Raw genomic sequence first — 25,348 nt, 5'->3', positions numbered from 1 at the left:
CGGAGGGTTAGATTACTCCTGTAGTCTGGCAAACGCTCGAATGGGACGACGCTCCAATACGGAGTACTCCAATGTCGAGTCTGTGGTCAACCCGTCAGGGCTTTTCTTCCGTAATTCCGTATCACGGACTCGTCAGCAGGTCGATTGCAGCCCGGCACATCACCGACGCGACTCGATTGAGTCCACTGGGGCTCGCGAAGGACGCGAGAATCGGGATCAGGAGGCTCTCAGGCGCGGTGTGGCCGTCGAGATTGAGGGAAGATGCCAAGCGGGTTGAGGCGAGACTAGTCCCATGTCTCCAGGGGGGAATTCTTAGTCATCGACGAATCTATCTATGCATATATGTACGAGGTGGATTAACATTTTTAGTCCCTGGTATTTTTGATCTGCCAATTTCTTTTTTTTTTTTCAGGGTTTTTCTGCTGGTTTCCGGGATAAGTTCATGATTTGATTAAACCGGAGAGTCCTTAAATCAAAACCAGGAGCGCTGAAGAATCAATTGTTCCTTGCGGGCAAATCACCTGACCGCGGCGGGTGCTTACATAATCCACATCTGGATTCCAGACCGCGCAGGGCTGCCGTTCGCCGCTGTGATTGGCGGGCCCCGACAGAACCAGCGAGATTGGGGGATTTTGCTTTTTCTCCGGATTTCCCAATGGGTATTCATCTGGCCGGGGCATTGCAGGAGGGCAAACAGGGGCAAGGGCAAAAATATCGAGGCAGCGGTGATGCGATCTCTCACTGACCAGAATTGCCTTGTAACTACTCAGTATTGAAACTACTACAGTAGTAGAGGGATTTGAAAGGGATCGGATCCGCCTCTACTCCGCAGGGCATCGAAAAATTGGCCATCGCGACATCCCTGTTTTTGTCTCGACCAAGGAATGAGATGCAGTTACGAATCCTCGACGTGGTCTGTGTGTGTGGACTGTGGAGAGAAGTCAGGGACTCGGACTCCCTGAAAAGCGGCCCGAGCGTTGCTCTAGTCAGGAACTGAACAGCATCGGATCTGCATTCAGGGGACTGTGATGACAGCGGGTCTACGAGGCAGTTCACGTACTCCGTACATAGCTCGGTCAAATCAAGGTCAATGCATTAAACGGAACTCTATCGCGAATTAACCTATGCACCGGGTACCAAACGTATGAAGTAGAATTATGTCTCCAAAGTCTGATGAAGAACGCTATTCCGATACGTCTCACTCCTTTGTACCAATTCCGTATGCGTGCCCTGATCCACGCACCGGCCATCCTCAATCAAAAAGATCTGATCCGCGCGGTGGATCGTGTTGAGCCGATGTGCGATGGCCACGACGGTCATGCCGCGCTCCGCCACCGTAGCAAGGGCCTCCTGGATGCGCTTCTCCGACTCGACGTCCAGCGCGCTCGTCGACTCGTCCAGGAGCAGCAGCCGCGGCCTGCGGACCAGCGCCCGTGCGATGGACAGGCGCTGGCGCTGACCACCTGAGAACTGCCGGCCGTCCTGGTGGCACAGCGTCTGATAGCCGTCCGGCAGGGCCATGATGGTATCGTGAATGTGCGCCAGCTTGCATGCCTCTTCAATCTCGGCCTGGGAGGGCTCGTGGTCCGGCCGCGCGCCGAGCGCGATGTTGAACGCCACCGTGCCCTGGAACAGCACGTTCTCCTGCGGCACCAGCGCGATGTCGTCGCGGAAGGCCGTGCCCGTCTGCCTCGTGATATCGACGCCGTTGATGACCACGCTGCCGCTCGTCGGCCGGTAGAACCGCTCCAGTAAGGAGAAGATGGTCGACTTACCGGCGCCGCTGGGGCCGACCAGCGCGCAAAACTGGCCCGCAGGGATCTTAAGATTGATGCCGTGGAGCACGGGCTGGTCGGGGCGGCTCGCATACGAAAAATGTACGTCGCGCAGCTCAACGCCGATACCGCCGCGGTCCTGGGCAGGCGGTGCTTTTTCCATGCTCGAGCGGACGGGATGAGCTTCGATGTCGTCCTTGCGACCATCATCTGGAGTTAGGCGGTCCGGAAACTCTTCGTCATGCTCGCGATCGGTCAACAAGCGCACAATATTGGACGCTGCGACCTTGGCCTTGGATACGTCCGGTGCCAAGGCGAACATCTGCCCGCACGACTGGGTGCTGAACAGTAGGGCCGGGAGCACCGTGAAGAACTGTGTCTGTGTATAGCGGCCTTCAGCGATCTGGCGCGATCCCCACCAGTACGCCAGCGCGTAGACGAGATTGCTAATGCTAAACGCGAGCGCGAGCCATGTTGTGCCCCAGGCGATCGCCACAAGTGTGGCCTCGTAAGGACCCTGCAGCGACCGATTGTACACCTCGTAGGTCTCCAGCTCGAGCGAGAACGCGGCGACGGTCTTGATGGCATCGACCGCCTCGGAGGAGATGGCGGTGGCATCCGCGAACGCCTTTTGGTGGCGCTCGGAGAACTGCGCCTGAACACGCAGCTTCATCACACCGGCGAAGAGCAGCACGGGCACGGTGGCCAACAGCACGATTGCAATCTTCCAGGCGAAAACGTGCGAGATGACAATACCCGCAACCAGGTTGACCGCCGTGGAGAAGAGCAGACCGATCGTCGTGCCCGTCAGGCCGCTCAGCGCGGCCGCGTCGCTGGTGATGAGCGCCACCAGCGCGCCGGGACTACGGCCTTCGGACTGATGCCACTGCAGAGACTTGGACAGCAGTGCGCGCAGGGACTGGACGCGCGTGCGGTACAGGATCTTATCGGCCGCCCAGCCAAACGCCGACCCGCTGATGACCACCGCGCAGAGCTCCACAATGGCCAGGATGAAAAACATCAACCCAAACAGGTGACCCGTATGCCGGATCGTTGACTCCCCCTTGCACGGGCTAAGATTGCCCACGGTGTGGCCAAACAGGATCGCCTCGCCGGAATAGCTGCCGCCAACAACGGCAGAGGCGGCGAACCCAAGCAAAATGAACCCGAGATTTGGCCGGATCAGAGGGAAAGTATACTTGACCGTGGCCCAAGCAGACATTTTCGCTTTTCCTTCCTCTTTCTTCTTCCCCTTTTCTGATCCCTTTTCCGTCGAGTCCTCTACGGACTGAGATTCCAATGTCACCTCTCCTTTCTCTGGAAGGCGGGCAGAATCGCCCGAGTGGCTGGCCTTTTGAATCGCATTGCCCAACTCATCTGCCGAGTTCAATGTGGACACCTCAGACAAGCTGACGCGCTCTAGGTTCTGCAGCCTGACCATGCCGGCATAGACGCCATCTTTTGCGAGCAGGGCCGCGTGGGTGCCCTGCTCAACCACGCGGCCCTTTTGCACGACGATGATGTTGGCCGCGTCCTTGGCGGTGGCCAGGCGGTGGGCGATCGACACGATGGTGACGCGGTCTGACAGCGACTTGAGCGTCGCCTGGATGAGCTGCTCACTGGTCGAATCCAGGGCAGCGGTGGCCTCGTCGAGGAGGAGGATGCGCGGCTCACGCACGAGCGCGCGCGCCAGCGCAATCCGCTGTTTCTGTCCGCCGCTGAGCCGGTTGCCCGCGCTGCCAACGCTGGTGGCGAGGCCGTGGGGCAGGGCTTCGATGAAGCCGAGCGCGTTGGCGGTCGATGCCGCGTGTTTCACCAAGCGCACGATCTCGGCCACGGGCGCGGGGGATGATGCGAGTGCGTCGGTCTCTGAAGTCCCCTTCTGGATCTTCTTGACCAGGTCCGATAGCGCAGGGCCAAGGAGCGTCTCGGTGAGCTGTTCATGCCCAGCAGCTGAGGAACCCACCAGCCCCAGCGCGATGTTCTCCAGGATCGAGCGGTTGAGCAGTGTCGGCTCCTGCGGCACGTATCCAATGGATCCGCGTAGGTATCGCACGTTGAGGTCGCGGAAGTCGGTGCTACCGACAGCGATCGAGCCCTCCTTTGGATCGTAAAACCTCTCAAGCATGGCAACGATGGTCGACTTGCCCCCGCCAGATGTCCCAACGATGGCCGTGTGCTTGTTAGGCGGAATCTCGAAGCTGATGCCCTGCAGCACGGGGACATCTGGACGACTGGGATAGGAGAAGAAGACGTCTCGGAAGGAGATTGTCTCCGTGTCGAATCGCGCAGTTTTGTCGCCATCTTCGGCCGTTCCGTCAATCGCGGATCGGCGGTCGATGACGTTGAACAACCGACTGGCCGCATCGGTCGCTGCGGCGAACACGTGCATGAAGGGTGCAACTTGGCTGAGAATAAAGGATGCTATCAAGGTGTGTTAGGGCATCGGCAGTGACGAATGGCATGACATGCTGGCCACTCACCATCTAAAAGGACAAAGATCACAGTGTAGACAGCACCCACCGAGGTTCCCGAGCCGCCGTTCGTGACGGAATCCGCAATCATTCTGCTTCCCTGCCAGAAAGCCAGAGCGTTCGACGAATAGGCGACAAAGTAGAGCAGGCCCAGTTGGATGGCATGCGTAAAGGCCTTCTTTAAAGCATCCATTCGGGCCAAACTGAGGTTATATGCAAAGATCTTCTCCAAGCGGCTATTGGCATTGAAGGCATGCACCAAGGGCAAATGGGACAGACTCGACGAGGCAACCGAGGTGGCCGCATTGGTATACTCCGCGATCCTGCCGGCAAACTTGCCAATATAGTGGCCGCCGACGAAGGCCATCAGAAAGAAACACGGCACAACGGAGACCAACATGCCCGCAATCTCGGCCACCTTGATGAAGGCCACAACATACGAGGCGACGAAGTACGACAGCGTGGACAGATACACGCCGACCTTCTCCGAAGTCCCCGACTGGACGACATCGATATCGGAGACCAGTCGCGAGACGACGTCGCCGGAGGGCAGCGTATCAAAAAACGCCGGCTCCTGTCTGAGCAGACTCTGAAAGTATCGTTTCCGCAGCCTCCGGACGAGCCGCTCGCCGACGAGACTCCACGACGCCGCATGCAGGTAGATAAAGCCGAAGTTGGCGATGGTAATGTACACAATGTACAGCACCTTCTCACGCACGCTGTCCAGGAACTCGGCCGTGTGGGCGTCGGTCGGCACGCAGGTCGCCGAGTTCATCTCGTCGACCAGCTGGCCGAAGAGGATACCTAGCAGCGGGAAAGGGATCCCCGCCGCGATGGCAAAGACCACGCCCGACAGGATCAGCAGCACATCGAGCGGTGTTGGATTCGAGGAGAAGAGCAGCCGCAGGTAGGCAAAGACTTGCTGGATGTTTTTTTTGGTCGGCAGATACTTCCGCGGGGAGAACCGCGTCTGTGTACGGTCAGTTCATCATTTCCTTCCAGCACAAAAGCTTGAATTACAGACCAGCCAGCTGGACAACGGCCGGTTCCGTTTCTCAACGGAGCCATTGCTGGGAGATGAGTCGGACATGACATGAAAGGGCGAGGCGTTGATCTACCCTTCTACAGCAGCATGAAGCGATCAATTCAGGAAATGCAGCACACAGAGAAAAGAACCGGCCACCAGGTCTTCCATGGAGGAAAAAGAAGAGAGAAAAGGATTTCTGATCCTAGACGCCGAAGCAGCCCCTCTAGAGAACAAAATGGATTCTGGACATGCATGGCCCACCATCATACACTGATCCACCCGCGATCAGATAACCCAATTCCATCATTTCAGTGAATGAACAGGCCACACGAGCTGTGGAATATCCGAAATCACTGTAAATTGAAAATAGAAAGGTCAATTCAGAATTTTGCAATGATTTCATTGACTATTTTGCCCTAGAAAAATTCCACCTTGTCTTGCAAACATGGCAAAGCTTCATTCCGATGCTCGGAGCCATCTCGCAAGGTCCACCGCCTAAAGTTATCAATCAGTGGTGCTAACGGACTCGCCGAGGCATTTCATTGGCTGATGCTAAAAGACAATTCACAATGGGCCTTCTGAATTCGGAATAGCGCCATCTGATAACATTTTTCCCTTTGCAGTGGACTTCGGCTAGTTCTTTTGTTTTGTTCCGGATCTATCCCATGATGCTTTGCAGTACGGAGTATACAGACCTTCATCATGAGGACATGGAATTCAAACCCTCGTCCAAACTAACCACCCTACAGGGATGTAGAATGCATTGCCTACTTTTTCTTCTTGGTCTTGTCCACCACGTCAATCCACTGCGGTCGGACCCCCCGTCGCCCAAGTGCCTCCTCCACAGCCTTGCGCTGATCACCCTGGATCAGAACCTCCATTACCCCCTTGATCGCACCCGTGGCCTGCGTCACGCTCGTACTGGACGCGCATCTCTTTTGAAGCTCCTCCGCCAGGAGGTTCGGGACGATGCCGAAGACCTCAACGCCCACGATCTTGGTCGCTGTCTTGTTGGATGCTCGCCGCTCGATCACGACGCTGACCTTGGGCGCAGATCCGGCTTTGGGCTTGACCTCGGACAGTGTCTGCCCGGGCTTGAGAATCGCATAGTATGGTGCCATGAGTGATGTGTCGCCGGTGATCCGTTTCAGGAGTCCGTCCCGAGTGACCTCGCCGCGTTCCAACGCGGCGTTGTCGTCGGGGTGAGAGCCCGAATACACCGTGTTGGCGAGAAAGGGATTCAACTTGATAATGCGGCGGTTCTCCGGCACCACCAGCGGCGGATCCTGCGACTCGAGGTATTCGTCTAGTCGACTAGAGACATCCGAGTATTTGTAGTAGTTCCTGGGATCGGATCCAGACAATGAAGGAAACAGATCCGGCGTAAGTTTTTGCGTAGGTCGATAGAGGGTCTGCACAGTGATGGTCTGTCCAACCGACGGATCGCTGCCTTCGCTAGGCGCTGGCGCTTTCTTGCTAGAGGTGCCCTTCTTGGTGCTTTCGGCCGCATTCTTCGGCAACCGGTACGGGACAAACTCGTTGACGCGAGGATTGTCAAAGTCCACATCAACAATGACCGTTTCCTGGCCGCTGCGGTCCTTGGACTTGACCAGTTTCTCTTTGTCCAGATGCTTGATGAATTTCTTTACGTTCTTCCAGCTAGTCTTCTTCAGCTGGTAGTACTGTGCCTGCTGGGGCGAGTAGATTGGTAGATACGGGGTAATGATGTTCGATATCAGAGCGGATGGCTGTATTGGGAGTGAGAGGCCGTGTTTCGGTGCGTCTGGGTGGTCTTTCTTCGCCTGGTGAAGGGCGTACAGGAAGGCCTTTACAAAGGCTTCTTCGATTTCTGCTCGAGTCAGCATCGGCTCTTGCAAATAATCGATCCGACATGCCTTTTTGAGTGGGCTCCTTTTCCGTCTCTCCCTGTGTAGGCTCTGGTTGATCCTCCGACACCTGCGCCACAGGCACGCCTCCCTCGTCCTTATCCTCCAAAGCTAGACCTTCGACAGCGTCCTCGACATCCTTGACGTCGTCGTTCCATCCCTCCAGGGCGTCCGGAGCCGGCTGTCCTGGCCGTGACGATGAACTCCACGACCACAGCTCGTCACCTTCCCAGTGCACACCCCGCACCGCATGACCCTTGGCGCCCTGGACCTCTCCCAAGCTGGCGATATCAATTTCGCACACGCCAACAAACACCGGTACGCTAGGACGATCTACACTCGCCACAGCCACTGTCGCCCCCTTAACAGCTCCCTTGGGGAATGGCGGCCCGTTCGCCAACCCTGGCGTCATCAAATCCGCGCCGCCAAACAGCTTGCCCATCACAAGTGCGGGCGTATGCAGCAAGGGAACCAGCCGCGGCACATGCCACAGGGTGTAAACCGTAGGGTATATCCGTCCATCCGCGCCGGGACCCTGTTCGATGCGGAACCACAGGATTCGCTCCTCCCCATTGAACTCTGGATGCGACCCGACATATACTGTCCCATGAACTTCACGTAGATCCGGACCCGCCGTGGTAGTAAACCGAGCCGAAAGAGTGTTTTCTGGCAAGATCGAGTTTCTCAGCGCGGAGACGTCACTGCCCGCATGGTTTGTAGTAGCACCACTACTATCATTGTTGGTTTCCGCTGCGGACGCTGTCGTCGTCCGTACGCTGAGCTGGTAGTCTTTGATGATCTGATCAGCGATCTTGCGACGATCCGAGGACCGAAGCGGTGAAAGGGTTTTGATCTAGCGGTTGCAGCAGCCTGTGAGCTCATCATGTTTTCTTTTGCTGATTGTAGCTTTCAGTGAGGGGCATGGCGGGGTTCGAATCGACTCACCGTCGGTTTTTTCCTGAACATGATCGATGCAAGTTCGATCAGAGATGGTGCTACTGCATTGGACAGAGTAAGGAGCTCTCGAAATATCTCTCCCAACAACCGTCACCGAGACCTTGCGGTTCTGTGGCCCGTATTACTGTACTACTTTTGATATGAGGGGAATGCGGGACCGATCAGGGAAAAAAGCTTGGGGGCGCCCTGTGCTTCTTGGCTCTTTCGAGGCTTCAGAACAACAACTAATTTATGGACAGTAGAACGATAGAAAAGACGTGGAAAATGATGTACTATAGCTGAGTCGATAACGAATGGTTATTTGAATTTGAAGCTCGGAGGATTAAATAAGTATCGAGTGCCGTGACATACACGTCAACTGGTTTAACGCTTACCAACTAAGAACTTGCCAGCCCCAAGAAGGAAAAATCCAAATATGATACATGGAAAATCAACCCAAAATGTGAAACGCGCATCATGTCAAGGACATGGGATAACATGTTCCATAGCCGTGTCCCCTAGGTCATAGCTGGTGGTGCGGCCAGGGTAGTCAAAGTCATAGTGCTGCCATGTTTGGATCGGGCGTTACAAACGGGATAGAACCCTTTGGCATGTTTTGGGGCCGCTGAGATCGCACCGTATGAATCATTTCCAGATGTGATGTTATTCGAGGTAGGAATAGGTCTCTTTGTCAGAGTCATCAAGGTAGATGGCGCAGAAGAGCCACTGTCGTTGCCGGCACCGGCCACAAATCGAGTAGGTCCAGGAATATGGTACGAACTGACACTCTGATCTTTCCAGAAGTTGAACGAAATTCCAGGATCCGTAGGCTTGTAAAGTTCTGCAGCGCTAACACCCTGCAAGACTGTATTGCCGGAGCCTGTGACCTCGAAGTTGGAGCATTGCATGTAGTGCTGAGCGCCACTTGGATTACTGGCGGAATGAAGTGCGATGATCTCGTGGCGGAGGACATACTCGCCAGGAGCAAGGTCTGATGGGATCTTCACATCCCATGTGTTTCCATTGGAGCGGAGCACGTCCGTTGCCCACGTTCCGTTCGGAAAGAGCCCAGTCTCGTCAATCTTTGCCCACTTAAGACTCTCCTTCTGCACACTTGAGCAGGGTCCGTTGCAGCTCGCTAGGTAGTTGATGATAGGCCCCTGGTGGTCAGGAGGCCCGGGCCATGGAGACCACTCGAGCCGCACCTTGTCGCCCGCTTGAATTTGGGCCTTGTTGGGAGCAGGTTTGGCATTCTTGTGGCAGATAAAGTCCGGACTGTCATACGAGGCACTACTGATGTACCCCTGTTGTGTTCCGGAGGTGGACCATGCAATGAGATTTTCGAGCTCAGAAGCGGGCTTGAAGGGATCAGTATCTGGGTCAAAGCCAGGGTAGCTGCAAAACGTCAGAAATGTCGCCTGTCGGAGCCGCGCAGCCGGGCCGCAACATACTTCTTATTTTCTCCGAGCACGATAATATCCTTCACGAAGCCATGAGCAGAAGCCGTGGAGATGAAGGCCAAGAAGGCAACAAACGTCGCAACCTTAGAGAAAGACATGGCTACTTCTCCTTCGCTTTGCAGAGAGTACTTACTCTGAAACGTGAAAATGTGTCGAGTTAAAGAGAAACTGTTTCAATTTATTTTGGAGTCTCGATGACTGAGAAAGACGTCGAGTCAAAGAACCAAACTTTACGAAAGAAACTACTCCCATCGTCCATGCCTGCAAGCACTGAAGGGCAGGGGTAAAAAAGAAATGCAGAAAACAGCGGAGTGCATCGTGAAAAAATCGATGCGCTCAGGGCAAACTAGAACAAAGAAAGCTGGACTGGCTGGACGCTTCTCATGAGTCGATATGACCCTGACTCCATCTACCTGAGAGTTGCTATTCTGGGCCCTTTGACATTTCTGCTGACTCGGGCAACTTTCAGGTCGTGGCCAGTTGGTGGATTCCGCATCGTGCCTTGATGAAATGACAGCTATGTAACTGATACAATTCTAGCGCTCGGTAAGTAGTAGTAGGTACTACTGCTTGCTACCGAGTACTTGGACACTTCCTCCATACGACCAACGAGACAATGTCAAGATGGCGGGAGGCTAGGACTTCTGCGTTTTCGCTCTGAGTTCACTCACTAGCGCTACTTCGTACCTCATCCTACTGTCCTGAGGGTTTGTGACCGGACATAAGTATTGTGTCCATCGATAAAGTATGTATGATGGTACCCGGTACTCCCGACTTCGGGAACTCCAGGAGTCCTTTGTGCCTGAACCAGATGTCCATCACAGGCAATTTGCTGCATCCATCCTGATTGGTTGTATGAGTTGTATCAAGCTTGGCTGGACTGGGCCATCTTCAGTCGCTTTCATTCACCTGTCGTAGCTACTACTATCTATAGAAAACAACTATGAGAGGAACCTGTTGTCTTTCAGACTTCGGGCGCAAAGTGCGGAGAAGGAGTTGGCACTTTGCAGCGCACCTTCGAACAGTTGCCTCCATCAATCGACATTCTGCTGCGCCACGTGACTTCCTTACCCTAAAACTCGAACGCTTCCAGTGTCTAAGCTGCTTAGAAGAGTGCAACGAGCAAAGCTGGCCAGCTGGGCCAATGTCGATCGGCGCCATAATCCAAGATCTTGCCTAAGAGCTTCCGGCGACCTCGGAATCTCTGGCCTGTCTGGTAGTGATGACGTTAGATCTGGGTTTTGCTTCCTCATTTCGTGCCTTTCGTTTCAACGGAAGATGATGATTTGTCGAAATAACCCAGGTACGCGCTTTGCATCTTGTAATTGAATTTAAGCATATGCAGGAGTCTCATCTTTCCCCATTAATCTCTTTTCCTGAGAGATTTCACATCTGGGAAAGAGGAGCCATTTCTGGCGAGTTCTGCCTCTGGAGGAAACAGAGCTGTCTCTTCCCGTGTTCATCTACCAACTGGACGAAAAAATATTGTCTCTACTAACATCAATGACTCGTCAAAGTCAAAGTGTAGAGAAAGTTTCATTCCTTTCCATGGATGACATGGATGGACGGATAAGCGTGTCGGGAATAAGCCGTTCGTGAACTTGTTGCGATAGAGTAAACGATGGATCTCGTATTCTACTTGTAAGAATAGCCACTGTACCCCATTCGTTGGAAATACTTACCCAGATTCTTGGACAAATTCTCCCAGCTCCTTTATACTTTTCTGCCTTTCAAGGAACAGCGCAAGGTCCTCGAAAGCCATTTCCTGGATGGTTCCACCCATGTGTCTTCACCAGTCCATCCGCCGTCCTACTATAAAAAGCCTCAGCCTCTTCGTACTGCCCTTGACCTTCAAGGGCGATTGCCATATTGTAGACGCTGGTGAGGATGTTTGGATGATAGGGGCCCAAGACTTTCTCACGTCCTCCCAATGCCCGTCTATGCATCGCCTCTGCCTCCTTGTACTGTCCTTGACAATCACGGACGAGGCCTAAGTTGCTCACAATGGCAATGGTATCTGGATGGTCGGGAAGCAGCACCTTCTCTCGTTTCTCCAGTGCAAGCCGATGCACTCTCTCTGCTTCACGATGACCGTACTTCTCAACGCACTGCATTTAATGCCGGGGGAATCTTGGATGGTAATCACATCATCAAGGCCCGTGCTAATACTTAAGATTCGCATCTGGCGGCGTTCCGGAACCTGCTTTTGAGCCTCCTGGATAGAGCTTCGCGCGGATTGTTGTACCCGAGAGCAGCATCGACAAACTCGATGTCATCTCGCCAAAGTCTTATCGATTCGAAGAAACCGACTGCTGCTGACATGGCCCGTGCAACCTGTCATATTGTGCACGACCCAAAGGCAGTGATGAATCGCAATTCGTGAAAGGGTCGGAAGAGCGTCGGCATTATCCTTTGTGATTGCTAGGACCGCCCTGTGAAGTGTAAGTCACTCTACTCAAGAGTTTCTCAGCTGCAGTTGCTGACATACGCTGTCTCGTCCAGAAAAGGAATGTTTTCATGGGCATGTCTCAGTAGTCGTCTGACCCTGGTCCCTACGGTTCTTACATTTCCCTGAAGCTCTTAGTTGCCAATCTCACTACATCCTCGAGATTCCTGGCAGGAAATATCGAAGAGGACGAAGTGGGAATGTCCAAGGTGAATCCCGAGGTGAACAAAGACGCCACACATTGCCGTTGGAATCTGCTTGGGGATTTCGACCGGGGCTTCAATGAGAAGGCACGTTTGGCCATGTCGCGGTGCGCTTGTGCACTCATCGTCCGGAAATTGCAGTCTTCTAAGCATGATTGCACTGATACTGTGCCACTCAATCAGTCAACGTGGCACTACTAACAGTAAATAAACGGTGAACCTCACCCTCCAGTGCCTGTGCCTCCAATCAAGTCAAAGTGTTTGCCTGGCCTGGGGACGTGGTCAGGACTGTCCTTGTCGCAAACGGTTTTCATGATATCTTCTAGAATGAGAAGACTCGAGAAGGCCCGAATCCCGTCACCGTCTTCAGCATGGTCAGTGAAACTACTACTAAGTAGTACTCTTAGTAGACGGCTTGAGAGAAATTGGACACCATACCAAGGGAGAGGATTTTCAGCGGCTCTTGTGAAGCCATCATGGGTTTGTTTTTATCTACACACAGAGTACACGGAATGTCTGATCATTCACCCAGTTCTACGAAAGGATTGAACCGGATGGTCCGGAGGGCCCAGGTTCATCAAAGAGGTTCAGTTGAGGCTTCAGCTTCACGAGCAGAATAACCCAAAATAACTCCGTGAGTGATAACTTTATAACTTAGCTATCAGTGTTCAAACTCGTATCACCCGCAAAATCCACGAATCGCGCTAAATCAAATAAGGCTAGAGCAATTTCTGAACACGCAACCAGCCTCGCAGTCCGGAGGGAGGACAACAGGCACTATCCTCGACCCTTTCCGCCCATTTTTCGTCAATTCTCCAAGCAAGTTGATGGTCCGAGAGTTGGGGACGCGTGGGTGACTTTACCGATTGCTTTACTGGACTGTCCTTGAGCCCTTTGCGCGCCTTCACCGGCGGCGGCTCTAGTTGCACCGCCCACCGACAATTCCTCGTCAGATATCCGCGGTTGACATCGCATCGCAGCAGGGCGAACGGTGGTGGTAATAATGTTCTAGAAGGCTACTATTGGGATTTGGATTTACCGTTTGATGTACCTCGTCGAATGCGCTGCGCGCACTTGACCTGTACTCTACCTGCGAAACCCCTGTCACAATCTCGGTGAACGAACCGCCGTCTGGATCTGCTGCGCCTGAAGATGCGATCGCCAGATCCATCGTCTCCCGTGTTTCCTCCGTCTGACCCGATTCTTGCGGACGATCTAAACGGCATCTTCACCAACAACAACATGGAATTCCTGAATGACGATTTCCAGTCGCCGAAACTTGGCGACAGCATCGACTTCGATGAGCTCTTCCCCGACCACTCCGTGCTGCAGAAACGAGCAACGAGCAAACATGAAGCGTGTGCAGAATCGTCAGAAGCCTTACTCGATCACCAGTTGCCTCGCGCGGAGCCGCTCAAGCGACCCCATGATTTTTCCATGTACTCTCCATCGGACTCTACTGAGAGCAATCTAAGTCCAGCGTCATCGGCAGACTCTACGAACGAACATGCGCGCAAGTCGTCTGTTGCGTCGGCTGCATATGGTGATGACCCGACGCAATTTCAAAGGGAGCAGAGCGTAAACCCAGGTGCATCGCCGGCTGGAGACGGTCTGTTTGGCTTGGAATCGAACAGCTTTATGGACCTGGATATGGATCAGGATTTCAAGAACTCGATTTTGAACTCGGAGTTCGATGGTGCTATCACGAGTCCTAATCCGCCAAAGAACGAAACTCTCTCACCTCCCGGCTCAGAGCAGCCATATAAGCCGAGTCCATCCAGCACTGCCAGCGCTTCTAGATCCAAATTGAAACGTCCGGTAAGTTCAACTTGTGCCCTGCTCGGACCAAGCGGAGCCGCTAATTTTGATTGTCACGCGAAGAACTCTGCCGGCTCGCCTTTTTATAATAATAGTTCGCGAGGGGCCTCTCCGATGGCATCGATGTCTCCGCAGGCATTTACTGGCGGACAATGGGATGCACGATCGCCGTCATCGGTGCTGGGTGATTTTGGGGCCATTTCGATGAATGGTCCATCCCCGTTCGGTCAGACCGCCTCGCCGCGTCCGAGTCCCTCGCCTTCGGGGTTTGGTTCGGGCTTGTCGACAAATCAAACAACCTCGTTACCCGACTTTGGAGCACCGCCGTTCAACGCAGCGAATTCTGAAAACCCCATTCGTCCACTCTTGACAGTGCACCCTACGTCCCTCAAATCCCGCGTCGAGACTCAAATTCCCATCCGGTTGACATTGACTCCGCTTCCTCCAGGTGTCAGGAAGCTGCGTCTTCCGAGTTACACCATTTCGAAACCGAAGTTCCTAGCCAGTCCGGATTTGGCTCGGTCGCCCGAGATTTTGGAGCTGCACACGAGCTTGGTTTGCACCAGTGCCATGCAAGACGAGGCCAAACTGAAAAGGGCCTTTGCCAGAGCGCGTGGCGAGAATGTATCTCGTTCCTCTTCCAACGCTTCCGGCACGCAAGGATCTGCCGACATGGACGAAAAGCCGCTGGAGGGAGGCGAGGTTAAGATCTGTTCTGGCTGTATTCGACGCGAACGAAAGCGAGCGTCGCGCAAGAAACAGAGGAAGCCCGAGGAGGACGAGCTCTTTCAAAAAGATGAAGACAAGCGGGTTATCGTCTTCAATACGTACGAAATCCAAGACTGGGTGGAACCGCCAGGGGGAGTGCCAGAGACACCGCCATTCAATCCCACAGGGGCGATGCAGGTGGAACTGCCGATGCGAATCGCCTGCTACTGCAGGCATCAGAACGAGAAGATTGGCTTCCAGTAAGTCGCAGCAATGAATGCGGACTGATCATCCACGCTAACGGGCACAGGGTGATCTTCACCATCAAAGATTACAGAGACAAAGTTGTCGCCCAAGCCATCACCAATTCGATCATGATCACCGACGACCACAAAGCACACGCCGCGTCGGCCAACGCCACTCCCACGGCACGGACCTCTACATTGCCAGATGGCACGCAACTTCCTGGTGCTGGCGTCTTCGAGGCCAAATCAAAGTCCGATGGGTCGTCTCCAGGCGCTGCTGGTCAGCCAGGATCTACACGATCCGCGCAGTCGACCACGGATTCTCATCAGTCCCCCTCGACACCCGGTTCCGGTGCCATTCCTCAGTCAACAGGGCCGTCGCGTGTTTCGCGCTCATCCTCCTCCGACCAACAGGGCCCGTCCACCAAACGACGAAAGCACAGCAACTCCGGCAAATTGCCACCCAGCCTAATGATGACCCAGCTCGAAGTTCCCAATAGGTCTCGTGTTGAACGACCTTTTGCCACGCCGTTCAGCATGCCAGGAACGTTCAGCAATGGTCCGCCGACGCCGAATAACGAGAGCAATCACCCATTCTTCAATAGCAATAACAACTTGAGCAACCCGCAACTCGTGTCTGCTCCAAGTTCGGCGCATCCCAGCCGCCCGGGGTCGCCTAGCAATGCCGGCCAGAGCAACCCATTTGGTGATTCGGCTCCTAGTGTCCCAGCCGCGCCAAGTCAATCGACGCAGATGTGGCCGATGACGAACGCGGGGAATCGTCTGCCGACAATAATCCATAAACTCGTTCCGAGTGAAGGGTCCATCACTGGCGGGACGGAGGTCACCATCCTCGGCAGCGGATTTCATCCTGGAATGGAGATCGTGTTTGGCGACACTCTGGCCACTACGACTACCTATTGGGGAGACAAATGCCTGAACTGCCTTACGCCACCCGCTCTCCAACCTGGTGTGGTGCCAGTCGTGTTCAAGCATGAACACCCATCGTTCGGCCCGGTACACCAACCCCGGACGTTCATGCCCAGACAGCAACACTACTTCCGCTACGTGGATGACCGGGAGTTGCAAATGTACCGAATGGCTCTGAGTATCCTTGGACAGAAGCTGCGGAATCCGTCGGACGCCTTCCAGACGGCGCAGCGGATCATGGGCGACAGCTCGCTTTGGAACCTCCAGAATGATCTGCAGGGCGGGGCCAGCGGGCAGAGGCAAGCCCCCAATCTGCCGAATCAAACACAGACGAACGACTTGGACTCGAGGATGCTTACATATCTGGAGTTCCTCGATCTGGATGATAGCCCTCGGGCACCACGGTATAACTCTCGGTCGGTTACTGGACACACACTTTTGCATTACGCGGCGTCCCTGGGCTTGACAAGGTTCGTTGCTGGCTTACTGGCACGAGGCGCCAATCCGGATGTCCAAGACCGGAATGGGCACACCCCCATGCACCTGGCGGCGTTGAGCGGGCATGCGCACATCGTGCACCGCCTCCGGATAGCAGGTGGAGATGCAATGGCGCGAAGCATCCGCGGCTTCACGCCGGCGGATCTGGCGACAACATTGGCCGCTCACCAGGCTGCATTGATTCCCGCGCGGCACTACCGGTCCGAGAGCGTTGGTTCGTCACCGTCTCTCCGTCGGGGTCCAGGCAGCACTGCCTCACTCAGCTCGTTCTGGGAGGCGTCGTCGGTGTCTGATTCATTCCATTATGGTGGAGCGGACTCGGAGGGCGAGTCGTCAGATTCTGGCGAGGAAGACGAGAACGCGTACTTTTCATCTCGCCGGTCGAGCCTCCACGATTCAGCACGGCCCACGTTCTTCGCCCAGGAAGAGGATAGCGGTGTCCAAGCGGACGGGCACAACGAAGCCACCCCTGATGCATCTCCATCGTCGCCACCGGCGGCATTGGTTGCCTGGCGCAACCAACTGGCCGCACAGATCCATCAATTCCAGCAGAGCGTTGGCCGTGCATTCCCGAATCTCCCGGCGCTGCCGCCCATGCCAGCCCTGCCGGATTATCAGGCATACCCGATGATGCGGCGGATCAGCAATCTGGTGCCGCATAGGCCCGTGTCGTCGTGGTCGGGCAAGGATGGATGGTGGAACTTTGTCACGGGCAACTCGTCGCCGACGAACAGTCAGCCACCATCCTACGACGAGCTGTATCCTCGCTCGGAGGATACCGAGGATCGCGATCGTGACCGCGACAGGGAAGTCAAGAAGAGGTCAATCGTCACGGCGGCCGCGGAGGCGGCGCTCGACAAGCATTTCGAGGAGAAAGAGAAAGCGTCGCCCTCCGCCTCGTCCTCCAAGGAGATTACGGACATCCGCATCGGAGGCAAGACAATTTCGCGCGCCCAGCAGGAGGAGCTGCGGCAGCAGCAAGCGCGGAAGATGAAGGGCCTTCGCAAGGACAAGAACCTCTATTTCTTCTGGGTATGTTCCATGCTGGACTTACACCTGTTGGGTGTTTCACTTGCTAACTCGGGTAATTAGATTCCCATGCTTCTTTTGTTCCTGGGTCTATGGCTTCGCAACCTGGTGCCGAACGTCTGGCAAGGCGTAGTCCGCAGCTATGAGGTCATCTGGAGCCGGCCGGAGCCGCCCGAAGTCGAGGCCGTCGCCATGTGATGATGTTCCTGTTTAGTTTTGTTCTGTTTGTTTCCTATCATCATCTAGAGTTTGCAGGATTGGATGGATCGGATGAGATTGGTACTCTGACTTGAGCTGTACATAGGTAGTAATCATACATTGTTAATGGCATGGTTGATAGTAGGATTCATGTCTGTTGGGGATTATAATTCTTTCAGAGGATATATCAGCAGTGACCGTCCAAACGGTCGTGACTTGATATAATCATCGGGCAAGTGAGCCGACCATGCATCCTGCCACCTGTCTGTTAAATCCGATGAATCGCGCACATTACTCAAGTAAGCTACTATTTTTCTTCATTATTGTGTTTGGCCAACGTTCCTTTGTCTACCCGCTGTGTTGTAGACTAGGGAGTGGAATCAAGCACCTGACATCAGTCTGTCAGTCAATACTCCGTACTACTTGTCTTACTATTTCCTCGGGTACTCGCCACATGTGTCATAACCTGCCAAAACTCAGCACTGTCCATGCTCCAGGAATCGGTATCTACTATGTAGTACTCTTCAGAGATGGAGTTATGTACTAGGTATGCATGATCCTTTACTTATCCCATTCGGTATGATCAGTGCGAAAGTGCGTGGCAAAGCTACTAACGAATGAAGACCGCGTGCGAGATCTCTACCAGAACAGCCAAAACGCGGAATAACCCACGACATATGCCGTAGGTACTCAAGATAACAGTACTCGTATGTATACTGAGTACGCCGTAGGTACTCCGTATAAGCGGGCCTAAATGCACTTTGCTACGATTCTATCGTATATCGAGGTGAAGCGGAATATCTGATCCAATTCAGCCAACAGCCGCCGTAGAAAGCAAGGAGAAATACAATCTCTGCATGGAGTAAGGAACTGGAACTGAGGAATAGTTATCTGGAATGCGGGCAGACCTGAACAAGGATTAATGGGGCAAGAGTTAGTCACGTGATGAATCAGCCCTAAGTTGACGTGTCCGACAACGGAGCAACCTGCTCCCGCCAAGACTGGGGCTCGGAAAGGTCTCCGTATGGCGGGGCGCGGGGCTCCAGTGGAGTCTTGGTATTTCTGATTTGGGTAAGTGGCGTCTCAACAGAATGAGCTCCTCTCCCCAACAGTTTTATCAGGGCGAACGGGCAGCCACAGCAGGCTTCGATTTGAAGAACGATTTTTGTAAATTATCTCGCTTAGAGAATCCAAAACAAATCATATTTGGCGCCTGGCAGGTTCTGAATTATGAATCTGATGTTGGAATCATATGATTTTTGACGCTGGAACCTCGGTTGAAGGGATCAATTGGGTATTTTTTTTTTTTATGTGTTTTGGATCTGTCATTTCGCGAATGATTTGAGGCTTTCTCTCTTGGGTAATTCCTCGATGCATTTTGCTCCACGTCGGCCTCTCCCATCTTGCTTGCAAAGAATGCTTTCTGTCATTGTGAACAACAATCTTCGACAATCAGCATGGAAACATCTTTCGAACCCGTCTGTACGGAGTATGTACTTCGTAACTTACTGTATGTATGTATGTAAGAGGTCAAGCTCTGATGGACCCTGCACGAGTTGAGGGTTGCGTAGACCAATTTGATTGGACGTTGACATCGCCCCTGATCTGCTATTTGGTTCCTGGTAAGTTTGCAGGTATTGATGCTGTAATTGAACAATACGGATTGATCAAGAGAAGTGTCACTGCCAATGAACACTACGAGTCTCACACGTCTGGACTGATTGATCTTGCAAGGTTTGCTGGCATCGTGGGGGCAAGCTGTCTGCAGGCCCTGTTTGAGAGGGATTGGGTGAATAACCTTGGTGTTCATCACATGCGGCCGTGTCCAATGACGGGGCCATCTGTTACTGTGAGCCTTCTTGACTTGGTGGAAAAATTCACTGAAGATTGCGATAATTTCTCGGCTTTGCTTTGGCAAAAGGAGCTTGGCTCAGCTTGCATGCGGTCTGCAATGATGGATGCGCCGCCATGAGGGGTTTGCCAACGGACGAGTCTGAGAGCAGTGATTGATATGGATCGTCCATGTGGATACAGGATCAGAGCCTTTGATTGCTTTGAAGGATTGAATTTCATGCAGTGAATCTCCCTCTTGCCTTCATATTAGTTTAATAATTGGTGCATGTGGTTTGAAAACAACTGAAAATTGCAATACATAGTTATCATACGGTTCATACTCTGTACCAATTGAGTAACGTAACTAGGCGATTCAACTTTCAAGGGGATTTTTTTTTTTTTCCTTTTTTTATATTTGAGTCCCTGTTTTGTCCTAAATCCTTATCTTTCATGTTGTTCATTCAGGAGAAGCAGTGTTGTGATCATACTTCTGTCTAATGTCGTCGACTGCCGTCCCAAGGCGCATTGCGCTGCAGCGCAATGCCACTGCGGATTCGTCTGCCCCCAGTTCTGTGTCTGTGTCTCCCAGGGATAGCCCACGGCAATCACCGTCGAGCACGTCGCTGTCATCTCTTGCGTCGGAGGCGGAGCAGCAGAAGAAAAGCCCACCGAAGCTAGTGGATACATTCGGCAATGAGTTTGAGATCCCTAATTTCACGATCAAGGAGATTCGGGACGCCATTCCCCCTCACTGCTACGAGCGATCAGCAGCCAAGGGGCTGTACTACGTTGCACGGGACGTGTTCTTCTTGGGCAGCACGTTCTACGTGTTCTACAACTATGTGACGCCGGAGACGGTGCCGAGTCTGCCGTTGCGGACGCTGCTGTGGACGGTGTACACGGTGCTGCAGGGCCTGTTCGGGACGGGTCTGTGGGTGCTGGCGCACGAGTGCGGGCATCAGGCGTTTTCGACGTCCAAGACGCTCAACGACACGGTTGGTTTCATCTGCCACTCCCTGCTGCTGGTGCCGTACTTCTCGTGGAAGATCACGCACGGCAAGCACCACAAGGCAACGGGCAATCTCAGCCGGGACATGGTCTGGGTGCCCAAGACACGCGAGCAGTACGCCAGCCGCCTGGGCAAAGCCGTGCATGAGATCGGAGAGCTCATGGAGGAGACCCCGCTGCAGTCGGCGCTGAACCTCGTCTTGCAACAGCTGTTCGGCTGGCCCATGTACCTGTTTACCAACGTCACGGGCCACGACAATCACGAGCGCCAGCCCGAGGGCCGCGGCCGCGGAAAGCGCAACGGCTGGTTTGGAGGTGTCAACCATTTCAACCCCTCGAGCCCGTTGTTCGAGAGCAAGGACGCCAAGCTGATCGTGCTCAGCGATCTGGGCTTGCTGGGGACGCTGGCATTGCTGTACTTTATCGGCCAGCGATTCGGCTGGCTCAATTTGTTGGTGTGGTATGGAATTCCGTACCTGTGGGTGAACCACTGGCTGGGTAAGTCAAAAACTTCAAAAATCTCACCCACTTTTCGTAAAACTAATCGAAAAATCAGTGGCCATCACGTACCTGCAACACACCGACCCCAGCCTCCCGCACTACACCAACGAAGCGTGGACCTTCACCCGCGGTGCCGCTGCCACGATCGACCGTGAATTTGGCTTCGTCGGTCGGAACCTTTTGCACGGCATCATCGAGACGCACGTGCTGCACCACTACGTCAGCACCATCCCGTTCTACCACGCCGAGGAAGCCACCGAGGCCATCAAGAAAGTCATGGGCAAGCACTACAAGTCTGCCGCCCACACGGGTCCCTGGGGATTCATCAAGGCCCTCTGGAGCTCGCAGCGCATCTGCCAGTGGGTTGAACCCGTCGAGGGCGCCGAAGGCGAGGCCCGCGGCGTGCTCTTCTACCGCAATACGAACGGCTTGGGGTTGGCTCCCGCAAAGTTAGATCCTCCGGTTGGTTCGTCATAAAATAGTTTTTGAGGTGGATTACATGTTGATTTTTCTTTTCTTATTCAATTTTGTTGATTCTTTTTGTTTGTTGTTCGGGGTTGTTTCATAGAGTACTATTGTGTCGTTTTTTGTTTTTAATTGTGTGTGTATCATATTCGTCACTATAGATAGACGAGAGTGAGTCATGGACTCTAGAAGCTCGCTCCATCGCGATGGATATAATAAGATCATGTACAATACTGGTCCGAAAAATAGTCTATTGCGAGTAAAATGAAACTATTAGGCTAGAGGGGTAGGTTGGTAGTTACCATCTTTCTTTCACTAGCAACAACCTGCGCAACGGCCGCGGGAGTATTACCACCACCACCTGTACCAGTGCCCGGCCTACTAGTCGGCCTACTACTCGTCGACGTCGCCGCCGTCATCGCCCCCGGATGGGTTCCTTCCGCCGGAACCGCCAGCGTAACCGTGCGCAGATCCGGCATCACCAGGACCGTCTCCGCATGGTTCCGGTAATCCACTTCCGACGCAACGACTCTCCCCCTCTGCGACGTCGGCGCCGGCGCCGCCGCAGCCGCAGCCGCAGCCGTCGCGGCGGTCGTCGACTCAAAAACCTTGACCTCCAGCGAGGGAAGAAGCAAGTAGCCCGGTTTCTGCGGGAGGAGGATGATGGGGAATGATTGGACTTGCTCCTCGTCGGTCTGGGATTGGATGGTGTAGGTTCCTCGACGGCGGCCGCCGATTAGCCATTGATCCGCGTGGGCGTGGAGTTCGTAGGAGACTTCGCGCGTTGTAGATTCCGAGGAAGGGTCGGAGGGGCGTCCCCATCGTCGCGTGTGTTGCAGGGTCAGAGTGGCGGGGATCGTCTGCCCAACGGCTGCGACTTGGTGGTCGTGCTGTTTCCGGTCGAGCTGGAGATGCAATTCGGCCGTGAGGACGAAGTCGACCTCGGGGATGTCTACTGGGAGGACGATTTCCCGGGTGAGCTTGTTGGGGCTTGGTGATGGGAGGTGGAGAAGCGGGGTGGACTGGTTTTGTTCATGTTAGTTCGATGGATGAGGAGAGGCATAAATGAGAATGGATGGTACGTACATGCCACTTGTCTAACCAGGTGGCGACCTCAGTTGCTCGCCGCCCGACACCCTGGAGCACTTCATCCCACCGCGCCGCTGCGTATGGGATCATCTTGACTTCCCGGACCAGGCCGATCGCCTCCATATCCGATGTCGACAGCTTCGCGCGAAAGACCTCGACAATGTGCGGCGTCAGCAGCCGTGTCAAGTCCCGGAACGGGCTCTGTCCGATGGCCTCCCGAAACGCTCGCGACACTTCCTCCAGACATTCCTCGTCTAGGCAGACATATTTCACTGCCAGCCGCAAGGGCGAACGTCGCGCACTGTCCGACGACGGCAAATCCTTGCGCCGGATCTTGTACACGATCGACGCCGGCTGCTTCGGGAAGACGACAAACTCGACTGGGCCCCGAAGGCTGGTTTCGGCCTCGTAGGCGTCCGAGTCGAACATCTCGCACCCCAGCACCGTCAGCGGTACAGACATCGCCGGCCCTACAGTGAAGCGCGAGAACAATGCGTCCTTCTTGAACACGTCCTGCACGTTGACGCTGACCGGCAGTGTCGCGTCGATCGTGTTGGTCGCCGAGTAGTTGAACTTGCCCTTGTCCGTCGTGTAGACCACCTCCAGCCGTGCAGACAACGACGCGTGGTTCTCTTCCACTGTGTACGGGACCCGGAATCGAACAGACTGCTGCCGACCCAGATCCGTAAACTCGATGCTGCCAGACTCCGGCTGCACCGTCATCGAAATCTTTCCCTCGATCAGCGTCGTATCCGCAGTCCGTAGCCGCAGACCCGCTGTTGCGGGCCGCACGCGGAGGATGCCCTTGGAAATGTCGTTCCGGCCTGTATCGATGATGACTTCTAGAACCCGCGACTCCTCCAGGTTGATGTAGCGAGGTGCCGCCACTCGTGCCTCCAGCCCATCCGGTGGCGGATAGCAGTAGATGAACGGCCTCGCCTCGGTATCGGGATCCTCTCTATCCCGGAATCCAGGCGGGAAGACAGACGAAGTACTCGTCCCGCCCTGTGTAAATGCAATATTGCCAGCGCGCAGCTCAATCCGGTCGACCAGATACTTGCCCTGCAGAGAGATCTATTCTCACCGTTAGCCCTAACCCTCACAACAAGACTTCTAAGCAAACCTACCGAGGACCCGATCGTCAACTTGGTAGTCGACGACTTGACCGTTACACTCTCCGACCGCTCCAGCCACACCTCATTCGATACTGGACCGCCAGCACTAACAAGCCGCACTTTGATCGAGTCCACCGCAATCTCCGACTCCAGCAAGAACCGCAGACGCAGCTGAAGCTGGAATCCATCGCGATCCTCGTAGTGGGCAATATCCGGATCAACCTGGACATCGCCGAAGAAACTGGAAATCGGCACGGTGAACTCCCTCGGCAGGCTTGACGACGCTCGGAGCAGGTCTTCCAGATACGGATGGACCCGACTCGACCCGGCACGGATGGCCGACGATTCAAGCAGCGACTTTTGCCTCTCGGAGAGCTTCGACTGAACGTGCATCGCATACTGCGAAAGCAGACGCACAACGGTCCGCACGTACTCTTCATTCCTGCCCAACTCTTTCAGACACCGCGCGTGCAGTTCCAGAATCACGCCCTCCAGCACGGTCCAACTACTGTTGCCGTAGAATGATGCGAGATGCTGGAGATGCGACGCCGCTGTCTTATAATCGCCCTGCCTATACTTGAGCACCGCCATCTCCGTCATGGCCGCCTCCGCTGACCGTGTCCGACCCGCAGCGATGTAATGTCGGAATATTTGGTCTGTCAATTGCTCCCGCAGCGTGTCAAAATGCGATTGCGATGCTAGCGTCTTTTGCAAAACGGGCAGATCAATGCCCACAAGGCTTGCATTCGAAACCGAGTTTGAGTCCTCGGCGGAGCCACGGCGAGTAGTCGTGGATGAATCCTTGTCGTCCAGAGGCACTTCTTCCAGCGCCTCTTCTGTTTCTTCCGTCTCGTCAAAGAGAACCGTCAGGTCCTTCCACTGTGGTATCCAGCCTCGACATCGACCCATTTCCTCGAGTACTCCCTTGGCCAGCTGAAACAGCTCGCCGCGTCCCGAGGCCAGATCCTCGGTCCCAGCCCTTGGGGGTGGGGACGTTGCAGTAGGTGTGCCACTGCCACGCACATCCGGGCGGCCTGGGCCTCCGGAACCTAACAGCGAGCTCGACCGTTTGGGGGCAATCAACTTCTTCGATTCGGCACCGGCCCCAACCGTGGCCCGCCGCGATCGGTGAGCCGACGAGTCCGGTATCGCCAGAGACGGAGTCGCCGTCTGAGTCAGAATCTGACTAGCCGCTGCATAGATCCATGACAACACAAGATTGTCGATTACCGCTTTCTTGCTGGCGTCGTCAGCCTCAACCGTCGACGTCGACAGACCAGACTCGAGGTCGTAGCGTAGCGTCCGCGCAGCCATGCTGATGAATTCAATGGCCCGGTTGCAGATCTCTGCGAGGCGAGTCAAATCATCCGCCTTATCATGATGGATCTTCTCCTTTTGCTGCAGCCATGGAGCCCTCGCCGCCCGCAGGAGCAGTTGGAGTTGTCGCGAGAAGACGTAGACGCGGAAATCAAATACGGAGATGTTGCTGGCCAGAATCATATCTCTGTAGGGTTTGGCGCTCGCATCGAGCGGGAAATACCTCTCGTCCAACGAGGTCATAATATCTCCGGGAAAACCCTGACTTTCGCGACCCTTCTCCTCCTCACCACTCTTAAGAGCTGCCAGGGCCGATTCGACCTGCTTCAATCTATCCTGGCCGTAGGTCAAGAAGCCACCACCATGCTTGTCACTCGTGCCGGCCAG

At 54.5% G+C, this 25,348-nt stretch overlaps 7 protein-coding genes across 7 annotated transcripts; 3 read left to right on the top strand and 4 right to left on the bottom strand.

The window, feature by feature from the left end:
• Positions 1–1,155: 1,155 nt before the first annotated feature.
• Positions 1,156–5,339, bottom strand: VTN31DRAFT_1758 (uncharacterized protein; the record flags this gene model as incomplete). The annotated part of the gene is made up of 3 exons (XM_069401850.1): positions 1,156–4,199; positions 4,259–5,219; positions 5,274–5,339. The coding sequence occupies 3 exons, from the start codon at positions 5,337–5,339 to the stop codon at positions 1,156–1,158; spliced, it is 4,071 nt and encodes a 1,356-aa protein (XP_069264614.1).
• A 704-nt stretch (positions 5,340–6,043) lies between these two features.
• On the bottom strand, positions 6,044–8,128 carry VTN31DRAFT_1757 (uncharacterized protein; the record flags this gene model as incomplete). The annotated part of the gene is made up of 3 exons (XM_069401849.1): positions 6,044–7,125; positions 7,172–8,015; positions 8,108–8,128. The coding sequence occupies 3 exons, from the start codon at positions 8,126–8,128 to the stop codon at positions 6,044–6,046; spliced, it is 1,947 nt and encodes a 648-aa protein (XP_069264613.1).
• A 488-nt stretch (positions 8,129–8,616) lies between these two features.
• On the bottom strand, positions 8,617–9,656 carry VTN31DRAFT_1756 (uncharacterized protein; the record flags this gene model as incomplete). The annotated part of the gene is made up of 2 exons (XM_069401848.1): positions 8,617–9,493; positions 9,550–9,656. 2 exons carry the CDS (start codon positions 9,654–9,656, stop codon positions 8,617–8,619), a joined length of 984 nt encoding a protein of 327 aa, XP_069264612.1.
• A 2,482-nt stretch (positions 9,657–12,138) lies between these two features.
• Positions 12,139–12,521, bottom strand: VTN31DRAFT_1755 (uncharacterized protein; the record flags this gene model as incomplete). Its single annotated transcript, XM_069401847.1, has 2 exons — positions 12,139–12,373; positions 12,433–12,521. 2 exons carry the CDS (start codon positions 12,519–12,521, stop codon positions 12,139–12,141), a joined length of 324 nt encoding a protein of 107 aa, XP_069264611.1.
• Positions 12,522–13,359: 838 nt separating this feature from the next.
• Positions 13,360–17,633, top strand: VTN31DRAFT_1754 (uncharacterized protein; the record flags this gene model as incomplete). Its single annotated transcript, XM_069401846.1, has 4 exons — positions 13,360–14,025; positions 14,089–14,993; positions 15,044–17,438; positions 17,499–17,633. 4 exons carry the CDS (start codon positions 13,360–13,362, stop codon positions 17,631–17,633), a joined length of 4,101 nt encoding a protein of 1,366 aa, XP_069264610.1.
• Positions 17,634–19,149: 1,516 nt separating this feature from the next.
• Positions 19,150–19,605, top strand: VTN31DRAFT_1753 (uncharacterized protein; the record flags this gene model as incomplete). The annotated part of the gene is made up of 1 exon (XM_069401845.1): positions 19,150–19,605. The coding sequence occupies one exon, from the start codon at positions 19,150–19,152 to the stop codon at positions 19,603–19,605; it is 456 nt and encodes a 151-aa protein (XP_069264609.1).
• Positions 19,606–19,963: 358 nt separating this feature from the next.
• Positions 19,964–21,452, top strand: VTN31DRAFT_1752 (uncharacterized protein; the record flags this gene model as incomplete). The annotated part of the gene is made up of 2 exons (XM_069401844.1): positions 19,964–20,972; positions 21,031–21,452. The coding sequence occupies 2 exons, from the start codon at positions 19,964–19,966 to the stop codon at positions 21,450–21,452; spliced, it is 1,431 nt and encodes a 476-aa protein (XP_069264608.1).
• Between the last annotated feature and the right edge of the window lie 3,896 nt (positions 21,453–25,348).

The sequence above is a fragment of the Thermomyces dupontii genome, assembly GCF_041956625.1.
Source record: "Thermomyces dupontii strain NRRL 2155 unplaced genomic scaffold VTN31scaffold_1, whole genome shotgun sequence".
NCBI lineage: Eukaryota > Fungi > Ascomycota > Eurotiomycetes > Eurotiales > Trichocomaceae > Thermomyces > Thermomyces dupontii.
This window is presented reverse-complemented; position numbering and strand designations above follow the sequence as displayed.